General features: G+C 43.0%; 2 protein-coding genes across 2 annotated transcripts; one reads left to right on the top strand and one right to left on the bottom strand.

Moving 5' to 3' along the window:
* Window positions 1-1,070: 1,070 nt before the first annotated feature.
* Window positions 1,071-2,492, top strand: LOC116369116 (uncharacterized). The gene is made up of 3 exons (XM_031819349.1): window positions 1,071-1,712; window positions 1,880-1,967; window positions 2,308-2,492. The coding sequence occupies exons 1-3, from the start codon at window positions 1,161-1,163 to the stop codon at window positions 2,484-2,486; spliced, it is 819 nt and encodes a 272-aa protein (XP_031675209.1). The 5' UTR covers window positions 1,071-1,160; the 3' UTR covers window positions 2,487-2,492.
* Window positions 2,493-3,542: 1,050 nt separating this feature from the next.
* Window positions 3,543-10,036, bottom strand: LOC116369118 (protein ANKUB1-like). The gene is made up of 6 exons (XM_031819351.1): window positions 10,004-10,036; window positions 8,170-8,277; window positions 7,847-7,891; window positions 5,815-6,025; window positions 5,557-5,671; window positions 3,543-4,769 (listed from the first exon to the last, which is right to left on the bottom strand). The coding sequence occupies exons 1-6, from the start codon at window positions 10,034-10,036 to the stop codon at window positions 3,830-3,832; spliced, it is 1,452 nt and encodes a 483-aa protein (XP_031675211.1). The 3' UTR covers window positions 3,543-3,829.
* Between the last annotated feature and the right edge of the window lie 2,407 nt (window positions 10,037-12,443).

Genomic DNA, 12,443 nt, shown 5'->3' on the forward strand with positions numbered 1-12,443 from the left:
CTACACAGGGGTGTCAGCGAGAGTTCAAAACGTCTCTGGACTGAAACAGAAGAGGCTCTACTGACCAATAGTACCAAAGAGGTCATTTCAACAAATCTTGACCTCATGCGAGGATCAGGCATCAAATGCACCTTGCTTCTCCACAGTAGGAAAGAAAATATCTGATATGTCCCTTGAGGTCAACATGTTGGTAGGTGGTGTTCTGTCTCAGCTGAAGGACATCTCCTTGTCAAGGTCCCCAACACCCATGTGAAGACATGTTTGAACGTCTCCAAGGTTCTCCTGAGCTAACCTCTCCAGTAAGTCTAGATTGCAGCACGGCTGCCTCCAAGGCATTGCATCTTCATACAGTCTTTCAACAAAGAGCCTTCAAAACTCTCTAGTAATGAGTTCCAAAACCAAAGCTGAGAAAGGAGTGAGTGAGGTCATCTCTAGATCATTTAACATTGTGGAGGAAGGCACAACAGATAAGTACCTCCAGCCTGTATCTACACCACCACATCTACTGATATTATACAAACCATGGTGAAAGACCAGCAGGAGTCACCCAGACCACCCACTATCTGACATGGTATCTGGAACATCCCTGCTCACCACTGGACAGGTTTCTGAGAAAAGGATCTGGTCTGCTGCTTGTAACCATCTACTACAGTCTGCAAAGTAAGATTACGGAGTTTCTCAGAAAAGATCTTCAAAGATCAGACACAACACTTGGTTCAATCCAAATCTCTACCTATCAAAGCAGTTCCTGCATTCACAAAGAGCAAGTATCGGCCATCTTGAGGTCAACCAGAGCAGTGTTACACCTGGTGGAAACGATGAACTGTGTGAGACATTCCGCCAAATTACTATCTAAAACCACTGAGCTCTCAGGATCCATGCTGGAGGATATTGGCACGATCCGTTGTGGAGTGCTGACAGCCAAATACAAGAAATACCTCTTCTTCACGCTCCTCCATCTCTTAACACCTACTTCAAAATTAAGGCAGTCGAAATGGCACTTGCCTTACCCGGGACTCCCATCCCACTGAGTTTCCTGCTCAGATTGACTTTCCCATTGTTAGAACACAATCATTGAGGACTTCTTTCACACAGAGGACTTACTTCCTGTAACCTTTGTGGACAAAGTCAGGCAAGCTGCTGGGGTGGTAGTGGACATTATGGTGGAAAGTGTTGAGAACACACAGGAAGATGGACAGGGTGCTTCTCATCTTGACGACCTCCGATCTGCTGTTAGGAAATTGAGAAAAATTATTTCCACTTGGACCATCCACATTTTCAGTCATGAATTGGTGGATAAAGTGATAGCCCTTCAGGACAGCCACAGCACTCCACAGGTCTTAACATTGGATGCAGCCAAAAGTGCTTCAGACTCCATTCTTTCAAGGCTGAAATGGGGAAAGGAACAATGTGCCATATCCAAGGAGCTCTCCTCTCAGCTTCTCCAGATATTTGCTGAAGAGACAGTGAAGGGCTTCCTGAGACAGTGGTCAGATGAGTATGAAAACATAAACTTTGATGTTTCAGTCCAGAACGATCCAAAGACTTCTACTTGCATGGTCATTCTTCAAATGATCACCAAAGCCACTGCTAAATGTTATTTTGAGTCCACTACCAGTGTGGCCACCAGTGACATTGTAGAAGGCATGTTTGATTTGGAAAGGGATACCATCAGCAGTACTGGAGAGCAGGTCCTCACCTTTAACACAAAGGTATAGTACACATACATCTTTCATGAATAACACTGCTGTTGACCTTTTATGAGATATATGATTCTTTGTGTCATGGCATTGCACTGCTTCTTTGCAATTGATATGCTGTACTTTAAGATATCGAAAAAATGTCAGTTTGTTTTAATGTGCCTTTTCCCACCAACCAGGGTTCCAAGAAAGTTAGTAAGAACCTCTGTTCTCAAGAGTCTATGGAGTACCAGCCTCAGAACATTTCCCCTACTGTGTACTTTACAGGTAAGCCCTGCTGCTGTTTAGGCTGCTGCTCAGTCAAGACGGAGACATTATCCCTTTACCATTCCACTAATTCATTTGGAAAGACATTGTACTCCTCTGAGTTGTTACCTATGACATACTGTACTGTGGGCTGGGTGGTAGCCTAGTGGGTTAAGAGGTTGGGCCAGTAACCGATAGGTTGCTGGTTCAGAATCCCTGAGTTCACGAGGCAAAATCTGTCAATGTGCTCTTGAGCTAGGCACTTTATCCTAATTGCTCCTGTAAGTCTCTCTGGATAACAGTGTCTGATAAATGAGTTAAAATGTAAATTGATGGCATGCTGGATGGTCTTTCGTTGCAGAGACGATGACAACATCTCATGGCTCCTTTTCTCCAGAGGGAATTTATGATATCGCATCGTCCTTCCCACTTGAAGAGAAGAGTCGCAAACCCTCCCTTCTCACCAGATTGTCAAGAACCATCACGAAAGGCTTTGCCAACCCATTCAAATCTTCAAGGAAAACCAAATTATTTAAATAAATTCCTCATTATAACAACGAGAGCATTCATTTGTTCAGATGAGAATCTAATCGTATTGGTCACATACGCAGAAAACAACTGTGACAGGCTTTATTACGAGCACATTCCCAACAATGCAGAGTTAAAAAAGTAAGAAATATTTTCTAAATAGTAACACAATAACAATAACAAGGCTATATACAAGGAGTACCAGTACCGAGTCAATGTGCATGGGTGCGAGGCAGTCGAGGTAATACAGTATGTACATGTAGGTAAGGGTAAAAGTGACTAGGCAATCAGGATAGATAATAAACACAGTAGCAGCAGCTAGTGTGAAAGTCGGTCAGTGTCACAGTGAATGTGTGGGTAGAGTGTAGTGAGTGTGCATCGAACCAATTTAAGAGAGTCAGTGGAAAACAATTTGAAAAATACATCAGTAACAAAGGGGGTCAATGCAAATAGTGCAGGTGGCCATTTAATTAACGTTCAGCAGTCTAATGACTTGGGGGTAGAAGCTGTTCAGCAGTCTAATGGCTTGGGGGTAGAAGCTGTTCAGCAGTCTAATGACTTGGGGGTAGAAGCTGTTCAGCAGTCTAATGACTTGGTGGGTAGAAGCTGTTCAGCAGTCTAATGACCAGGATCCTGGTGTCTACCCAATGTGCTGAGCACTCCTCCTGGCCAGAGTCCGCGCTACATTCAGCTGCTGCAACCATGGTCTCTGTGTGAAGGCACTGTTAGAGAGTCAATCAACCAGAACAAGGTTAGGAGACCAAATCTGTGTCCTAGCATTGTGAAATACTGTATATGTAATGGCCTCAATACATTAATGAAGCGCCCTTACATCCTATCCTCTCCCCATACTGAAACAACTTGTTAGGGTGAACCAATAAGACACTATATACCTTCTAAGTTGGCTGATGATTTGTTTCAGGACTTGTTAGGGTAAACCAATAACAGCTTCTAACCCCAAGTCATAAGACTGCTGAACAATTAATCAAATGGCCACCGGACAAGTTCAACTGTTTTATTATTTGTTACTTTAGTTTATTGGGTAAATATTCTCTTCAACTCTTCTTGAACTGCACTGTTTGTTAAGGGCTTGTAAGTAAAGTATTTCACGGAAAGATCTACACTTGTTGTATTCAGCGCATGTGACAAATAAAGTTTGAGTTGATTTGATTTTACTATGTACCTTCTAAGCATGATGGTTGGCTCATGATTTGTTTGTACTGAAATCTATTCAGGGAGGATAAGGGTATATCATAGGCAGTGATGAAGTGGTAAAACCATTGACTGGTAAATGCTGATTGCCGTTCAGGATTAAAGAAGTATATATATATATTCATATTCACCGTAGCTGTCATTTAAACTTGGACTAACCTGGCCAAGGCCAAACAGTTTATGGCGTTTTCTCTGGGTGTGCGGTCGCAGTGGAGAGAAAAGGCCTCCAGTGAGGTGGTGAGGATCTGGGCGGAGTTTGGTGAGGCAAACACAGGTCTGAGATTGGTGTCTCTGGAAATGGGTGGGAGCGGGACTCTGCTCCTCCATTGGTTGCTGTTCTGATCCCCACTCTCATCCTCCTCACATCCCTTCCCTCCACATCCCCTCTTCTTCTCTCTTTCATCCCTCGTGGCCACAGGGTGTAGCTTCGGTAGTTGAAGAGGTTTATCCTGGGATGCCAGGGCGTGGAGCGGGCAGGATACATGAGATGGGCAGTTGATGGGGGTCAAACGTCGAGAGGCTGTGGACATCACCCTGATACCCGCCTTGGCCTCACTCCTCCTGGGCTTGGAGGACATCTTGGGGAGGGTGAAGCCGTCCACCAGGACCGTGTCGCCCACCCTGGTCCTGAACGGAGCCCTGTTGGGGCTGATGCAGTGCCTAGATGCTGTCCTCCTCTGCCCCAGCCTCACCCAGCCCTTTATCTGGAGGTATGTCCGCATGGGCAGGGCCATATCTGGGAGGACCACCACAGAGCACAGCTTGGTGGCCAGGTGACTCACACACTCCCTGTGGCCGTACTGAAGGGCGATCCTCAGGGGGTCACGACCCTGGGGATCCCGACAGGCAAGGGTCAGAACGCTGCTGGCGATAAAGAGTTTGAGGATGGTGAGCTGGCCACGCTCGATGGAGGCGACAGCGGGACACTTGGTGACGTCGGGGTGGGCCGTCTGGTGGCACCACTCACGGTAAGGGTGAACCCCCACCGGTTCAATGACAAGCACCCCCCTCTCCAGCAGCCAGCCGGCCAGGTCCAGGTGGCCCAGAGAAGCAGCGATGTAGAGTGCCACCCGGAGCTGGAACCTGGAATAATACAGAATCAATGTATTTATAACACGTTTCAAGTTTTTTTTGTCAAGTTCACAAGATACAGTGGGTTATAAAACAGTACAGTAAAATGCTTACTTGCAAACTCTTTCCCACAATGCAGTATTAAATATCAGGGTAAGAGAAAAAACGTATGAAGGAAAAAACACGAGAATATAAGCTACATACAGGGTCAGTACCATCATTGTAAGCTATATACAGGGTCAGCACTATCATTGTAAGCTATATACAGGGTCAGTACCATCATTGTAAGCTATATACAGGGTCAGCACTATCATTGTAAGCTATATACAGGGTCAGTACCATCATTGTAAGCTATATACAGGGTCAGTACTATCATTGTAAGCTATATACAGGGTCAGCACTATCATTGTAAGCTATATACAGGGTCAGTACCATCATTGTAAGCTATATACAGGGTCAGTACTATCATTGTAAGCTATATACAGGGTCAGTACCATCATTGTAAGCTATATACAGGGTCAGTACCATCATTGTAAGCTATATACAGGGTCAGTACTATCATTGTAAGCTATATACAGGGTCAGTACCATTATTGTAAGCTATATACAGGGTCAGTACCATTATTGTAAGCTATATACAGGGTCAGTACCATTATTGTAAGATATATACAGGGTCAGTACCATTATTGTAAGCTATATACAGGGTCAGTACTATCATTGTAAGCTATATAAAGGTTCAGTACCATCACTGTTGATAGTAAGTCTATCATACAGTTCAGTGTGTAGATGTGTATTCTGACCTCATCACAGGTCTCTCCCTAGACAGGTGTCGTTGGACGGTCAGTCTGTGTCCCAGGAAGCAGCCTCTGAGGAACTCCGCCCACCCATCCCAGGTGTCCAACCGTAGAGTAGCCCCTGGGAGACAGAGACACATGCAGGTTGTCCTCCTGGTTGCCATGAACCAAGAATGTGTTCCATACAGTCCATTTGTCTCTGTGTTACATCCATAAGGTGTTGAGCCAGAGGACCATTGATCTCCTGCACAAGGAAGGCCATACCCAGGTCAATGGCGTAGTCGTGCAGCCGGTTGCAGTCGTAGAGTTGCAGGCCGGTGGGAGAGCTCAGTCTGAAGGAGCTGACGGGAAGCCCACACTGCTGGGACACCAGGGTCATGAGCCTGGCCACAGACGTACTCAGGAGAAACACAGTGCCCGAGACTGAGAGGGTCTCCCCCGTCACGGCACTGAACACACGCACCACCGGCTCCCGCTGAAGTATAAGACCATGGACATACAGTAAATTCACTTGTTTTACATAAATACCTATGTTGTGTTTATACACCGAGTAAACAAAACATTATGAACACCTGTTCTTTCCATGACAAAGACTGACCAGGTGAATCCAGGTGAAAGCTATGATTCCTGAATGATGTCACTTGTTAAATCCACTTCAGTGTAGATGAAGGGGAGCGGACAGGTTAAAGAAGGATTTTTAAGCCTTGAGACAATTGAGGCATAGATTGTGTATGTGTGCCATTCAGAGGGTGAATGGGCAAGACAAAATATTTAAGTGCCTTTGAACGGGGTAGTAGGTGCCAGGTGCACCGGTTTGTGTCAAGAACTGCAATGCTGCTGGGGTTTTTCACACTCAACAGTTTCCTGTGTGTATCATGAATGGTCCACCACCCAAAGAACATCCAGCCAACTTGGCACAACTGTTGGAAGCATTGGAGTCAACATGGGCCAGCATCCCTGGGGAACGCTTTCAAACACCTTGTAGAGTCCATGCCCCAACGAATTGAGGCTGTTCTGATGGCAGAAGGCGGGGTGCAACTCAATATTAGGAAGGTGTTTCTAATGTTTGGTACACTCAGTATATATAATTACAGGGGTAAGATGAAGTGGCTCCTTTGCACTGATCTTAGGTCTGGTTTGTGTTTTTACTGCTAATGGTAAAGGTTAGGATTTGGTGAGAGTAAACTGATCCTAGATCTGTGCCCAAGGGCAATTTCTATCCAGAGACAAATCAAAGGTCCATGCTATTTAAACTTAGAATCTACCACCATCTCGTGGCTCAAATTTGGAACAACATTTTCTAATTCATGTGCTGTACTGAGTTTTGTTCTATCACATTGAACACGAATCTGGGTGCAGATTAATTTGTTAACAGAAATATTATGAAAATGTATTTCAATGAACCCAAAGGGCCTCTTCTTCTCCTACTATACGGCCTGCTGTGCTCTACTGTACTCTACTGTACTATACACCACTGGGTATACAGACTCTACAGATACTGTTAGCGAACACCAGACTGAGGTCGAGGCGATTACATGGGGAAAAGGTTTATGACTGTAAGGGTGTTTGGTACAAAGGCAACACTACATCGGGCCACATTTCAGCTCTATCCCAGGTCAACCATACAATACTATAGATTTCCACTCTAGTCAACCAGCGAGAAGGAGAGACAGACAGAAGGTCTGGCTTTGACTATGTCAATGATGGGATGTGTAAGTAAGGAACACAAATAAACATTATTCTGATGGTTAAATGTGTACTTAGATACATAACCACTCTCCTCTGTTAGCAAATCTTCCACAGAACTTTGTGGAACAGAGTGAGTTCTGTCCCTGTCTGGCTCTGGACATGTACCCAGGGACCTCTGTACAACAACACTTCACACTCACGAAGCAGTGTTCTTACTAACCAATCACTCTACCATAACCATGGTCTCGGTATAAAGCAGTGTCCTTACTAACCAATCACTCTACCATAACCATGGTCTTGGTTGAGCAAGGTCAATATTACTTTAAGTCTCAAGCAGGGTGACCTCAACATACTATATATCACCATACTATACAGTGGGGCAAAAAAGTATTTAGTCAGCCACCAATTGTGCAAGTTCTCCCACTTAAAAAGATGAGAGAGGCTTGTAATTTTCATCATAGGTACACTTCAACTATGACAGACAAAATGAGAAACAAAATCCAGAAAAATCACATTGTAGGATTTTTTATGAATTTATTTGCAAATTATGGTGGAAAATAAGTATTTGGTCACCTACAAACAAGCAAGATTTCTGGCTCTCACAGACCTGAAACTTCTTCTTTAAGAGGCTCCTCTGTCCTCCACCCGTTACCTGTATTAATGGCACCTGTTTGAATGAACTAAATCCCCTAATCATACTATATAACCATACTATATAATCATACTATATCACCATACTATATATTACCACACTCTATATCACCACACTATATATCACCATGCTATATATATCACCATACTATATATCACCACACTATATCTGAAACACTTTATGTTAATGATAGTATGAAGCGGTTTCAAGCAATAGCCAGCTCACTTTGATATGCATTTTCAAGCACGGGTAGAAACAGCTAGGTGTTCGGCTGGTACCTTCAGCAGGCAGCAGATGGCACTGCTAGGGGTTATGCCAACGTCTGTCAGGACCCAGCTGTCCCGAAGGATGGCACCAGCATAGCTCAGCTCCCGGGAGTGCCTCACCTACTTGTCGTCTGACAGTTGCACGTGGAAGTAATCCTGCCAGAGGAAGAAGATTGGAAACACAATGAGCCGTAATTGAGTGTCCCATACAATCAGAGTGAGAGGGCTCAACACTGATGGAGCCGTAATGGAGGGTGTTCCACCCAGACAGATGTCAATGTTTACCATACAATAATTGTAAACGTGTCCAATTGTGTACAATTAAGAAATAAGGCCCAAGGAGGTGTGGTATATGGCCAATATACCACGGCCAAGGGCTGTTCTTAGGCACAACGCAACGCGGAGGTATATTGGCCATAAACCACAAACCCCCAAGGTGACTTCTTTTTTTTCTCTTCAATTTAGTGTTATCCAATTGGTAGTTACAATCTTGTCCCATTGCTACAACTCCCCTATGGACTTGGGTGCACACATATAGAAGGTGCAAACATGGAGAACATTTTTAGTACCCTAGGGTCCGGGAAAGTGTTGGCCTTTTTAAAACCGCATTTCGTGCAATTCTACATAATTTTACATGACTGGAGACTTTGGGATTATCTTTTTTAAATCCGCAGAAATGATCGAAATGGCAGGCTACTTTGACACTGGCAAACTTAATACTGAGATCAATAAAAACGACCTTGTCTTGAATCCATCAATAGCCTATAGGCCTAGGTTTGTGGAGAAACATATAGTAGGCTACAATATGAGGAGGAAATTAGTCCTAAAAATGCTTTCCAGTTTCACTGACTCACCCAATGATGCGCAGCTCACTCGCTGGAGATTGTCGATGCGCTCGTGTCAAAAGCCTATCTCTCCCTCTCTGTTTTGTAAAAACAATGTTTGGGAGTTGATCAAATATTTTGGTAGTCTACAGCATAGTCTTATCTTTTCAGCAAGAGTCATTGCTTTTCAACCTGTGTTTTCCCTCGATTGTATTTGAAATATTGCAAAAGGCCTGTTTTGTCTGCGTGCTGTTTTTTCACTGACAGATTTGCCTCGCGTTCCCGACTGTAGGCTATTCTTTGTTATTGGGCTACAATCCGCAGCTAGGCTATTTTAAAAAGAAGCTATTGGTCCTCTGTAGCTAAATTATAGGGCTTCTCATGACGTATTAGGCTATTCTGAATTATTTAATTTATTTCTGAAGAGACAGCAGTAATTGCGTAACTTTAGAAAATTCCTCCAGAACCCTTCATGCAGCTATGATTCTATAAGGAAACAAATGATGAAGTGCAACTCTGGAGAGATGAGGGGGCAGGATAATTGACGAAGAGGCAACTCGAATGAACTTTGATCGCTTTTATTATAATTGTTACATAGCAAAAAGTGAAAATGATTTTTCATGGCACGAGAGGTACCTGGATTCGGCCAAATAGGTTCCGGAATAAAACAGTAGGAACGGTGCCGGATCCTGTTCTGGCATGATCCTGCTCAAATTAAGCACTGATTTGAAGTACCTAGGCCTCTACCTGCTGAGTACAAAGATTATTAAACTAGATTCAGTGGGCTTGTCATTCACAGTACTGATGAAAAATCAAGTACAGTTGATCTAAATGTGGGTATACGAGGCCATCTAGTGGTCACCGGATTTTTAAAAAATCCATGCAAGCTATTTTTGCACTAGCATGCGATGCCATATATTTGACGCAGGTATTTATTATTCAACAAGGATAGTCATTGACCCGGACAAAATATAATTGTATGAGCTATGCCTCTGTGTACCGGGGTTGTTGCACCCCTCTACTGTCTGACTTGGTGGGGCGATCTCGTTCTGCATGCCTGCCTCACTTATATTCGTATTCATATGTGTCGTCATGCATTTGTGCATGCACGCTTTTAACGGTCATATCCGTCTTGCTAGCTAACTTAGCTAGCTCATCAACCAGTATTTTATTCGATTTTTCTGCACGATAGCACTTATTAAAGCCTTGAAACTCATAGGGACCTCACTGTTGCCACGGGTCATCGAGCTGGCCCTTATTTGGCAGCAGGGTTGCATCGGTTTCCACTGGTTTTGACAGCTTGTTAGGCTGGCTAGCTAGGTAGCTAATTCGCTAACGCGAACTGTTTATCACGTAGCAGCCTATGCTGACTAGCGTCGCTAGCAACTAGCTAACATAGATCAAGTTTAGTCGTGGGTCCACAAAATCAAACAAATGGTACTGACCTGATGACAAAATCATATTTCGAAAATGTAGTAGCTATTTATGTTGTTGTTGTTTAATGACATTGCAAATATAATCATTTTTGACATTTAACTATCGGTATGTATCTAATCCGGTTTCGGCATGAGAAAAGTATTAATCGCAAATTCCAGCACTAACGGATACCGGGAAATAGAAATAAGAGAACCGGTCACGAATGCGGAGCCACGCCCTAAAATATCATGTGACCACAAGGCGTTTGTGACACATTCATGCGTTCCAATATTGTCATAATTGTCTGTAGGTTCTAAATTGCTTATGAGCTTGGCTGCCCTTCAGAATGTAGCTGATTCTTGTACTCTACAGCTGTATTTTCCTACAGTTAATAATAATACTAGCAACAAAACAGATTTCATTCCTTAAAATGATATTGCCAGATGGAAGAAAATAATAAGGTAGGCCTAAACTGTAATAAGATATACCTTAAAGACTGCTTGTGTTTAATCCTGAATCCAGTTGCCCCATCTTGTACTGGGATAAAACAATAGGCAAGCCATGAACCTTATGGAGGAGTGCATGTGTTTTGCAGACACACCTGGGTTCTAGACTGGCTGAGGTAAACATTTTAGGAAAGCCTGGGTTTTTTAGCAGATATGTCAAAGTTTGTCAATGTCATGTTGCCCTTCTATTTAGATGAAACTAGCGAAAAGGATCATTTTGCTTCTCTTAATCCACATTTTCTAGCAAAAAAACATGTTCATGCTTTAGGGCTGGTGGGCTGCATATATATTCGTAAAATATAAAGTGTGTGTGTGGGGGGGTGGGGGGGGGCGTAGTGGATATAATGGGGTATAGGCCTAACTGTTGTTTTGAGGGTGAAACTTAAATCACAGGATGATGTCATCATTGTAAACTAAATTCAGCATAGCCAAACCTTGTATAAAATAGGTTGAATTTGTACCTTTGAAACCATGTCAGATTTTCAACATTATATACACTTTCAGAAAAAAACAATAGGCAGCACCTCAGCCCGGGATCGAACCCCATCCAGGGTTTTAACTACACCCAGCCCTGCTTAGCTTTAATATGTCACTGACTACTACCAATATGCTATTGTGAGAATGATTATTGAGAGATCTCTTAATAACAAAATATATTCAGTGTTAATATCGAAGTCATTCTAAGGGGTAGGTTTGACAAAGCAAATGAGTGAGTGAGTCTTTGACATGAAGACAGTGGTTAGATTCTGCCATTGGGACTGCTCTGATGTTGTTTCCATTCTCTCCTGGTTATGACCATAGAGCCTTGTCCCAGTCTCTAGACCTGCCTGTCTGTGTGATGGATGACCACCTGACCTCTGAAGCTGTCAATGAGATGGTAAGTTGACCTTGTCATTTCATATTACAACATTAATCCAATAAAATGTTATAGTGATGCTATCATTGGCAATGTTGACGTACCACAACCATCTCTGTTGTGTTGCAGTTGTTTAATTGGCCCAACGTTGCCAATGCTCCTCCACTCTTTAACAGTTAATAATAATTTCAGTATGATATTTGTTGTATATAATGTTTTATTATTTGCAATATAATTACATTTCTACCAGGATCAGAGCAATTCTACCAGGAGCAGAGCAACCTCAGTGATGGAAACCACAGAAGAGGGGAAGCTCAACAATGTGGAACATCTGACACTTATGGACTTCCTTCAAAACCTAACTGAGAAGTATGTTCTGTTTTCTTTGGTACTATCACACCTTCAAGGAAATAGGATCAAATTAGAAACTGATCAATCGGGAAAAAAAAATTCATTGCTAGAAAAGTTGTCACATTGCAATTTTGCCAAAACAACTGACACAAAGCAAGTATAACTTCACGATCAGGCAAATAATTAAATAAAAACAATTCTGCCATGCATCCTGATATGACAACATTTATAACAATATTGTTTTCAGGCAATGGAGGGGGATTCGTGAGGGCATGTTTGACCCGGTAAGATCATGTTACTGACAATTTAATTAGATTACCATGAAAACCCTGC

Source organism: Oncorhynchus kisutch, unplaced genomic scaffold (genome assembly GCF_002021735.2).
Source record: "Oncorhynchus kisutch isolate 150728-3 unplaced genomic scaffold, Okis_V2 scaffold2068, whole genome shotgun sequence".
NCBI classification, from domain to species: domain Eukaryota; kingdom Metazoa; phylum Chordata; class Actinopteri; order Salmoniformes; family Salmonidae; genus Oncorhynchus; species Oncorhynchus kisutch.

Excerpts from the sequence above, each read along its gene's own strand:
- LOC116369116 (XM_031819349.1), top strand. The coding sequence starts at position 1,161 with ATGGTGGAAAGTGTTGAGAACACACAGGAAGATGGACAGGGTGCTTCT. Across the intron at positions 1,713-1,879 it reads TCCTCACCTTTAACACAAAG|GGTTCCAAGAAAGTTAGTAA; the intron begins GTATAGTACACA and ends CCCACCAACCAG. Across the intron at positions 1,968-2,307 it reads CCCTACTGTGTACTTTACAG|AGACGATGACAACATCTCAT; the intron begins GTAAGCCCTGCT and ends CTTTCGTTGCAG.
- LOC116369118 (XM_031819351.1), bottom strand. The coding sequence starts at position 10,036 with ATGCAGAACGAGATCGCCCCACCAAGTCAGACA. Across the intron at positions 8,278-10,003 it reads TCGCCCCACCAAGTCAGACA|GTGAGGCACTCCCGGGAGCT; the intron begins GTAGAGGGGTGC and ends GACGACAAGTAG. Across the intron at positions 7,892-8,169 it reads CCATCTGCTGCCTGCTGAAG|GTAACGGGTGGAGGACAGAG; the intron begins GTACCAGCCGAA and ends CCATTAATACAG.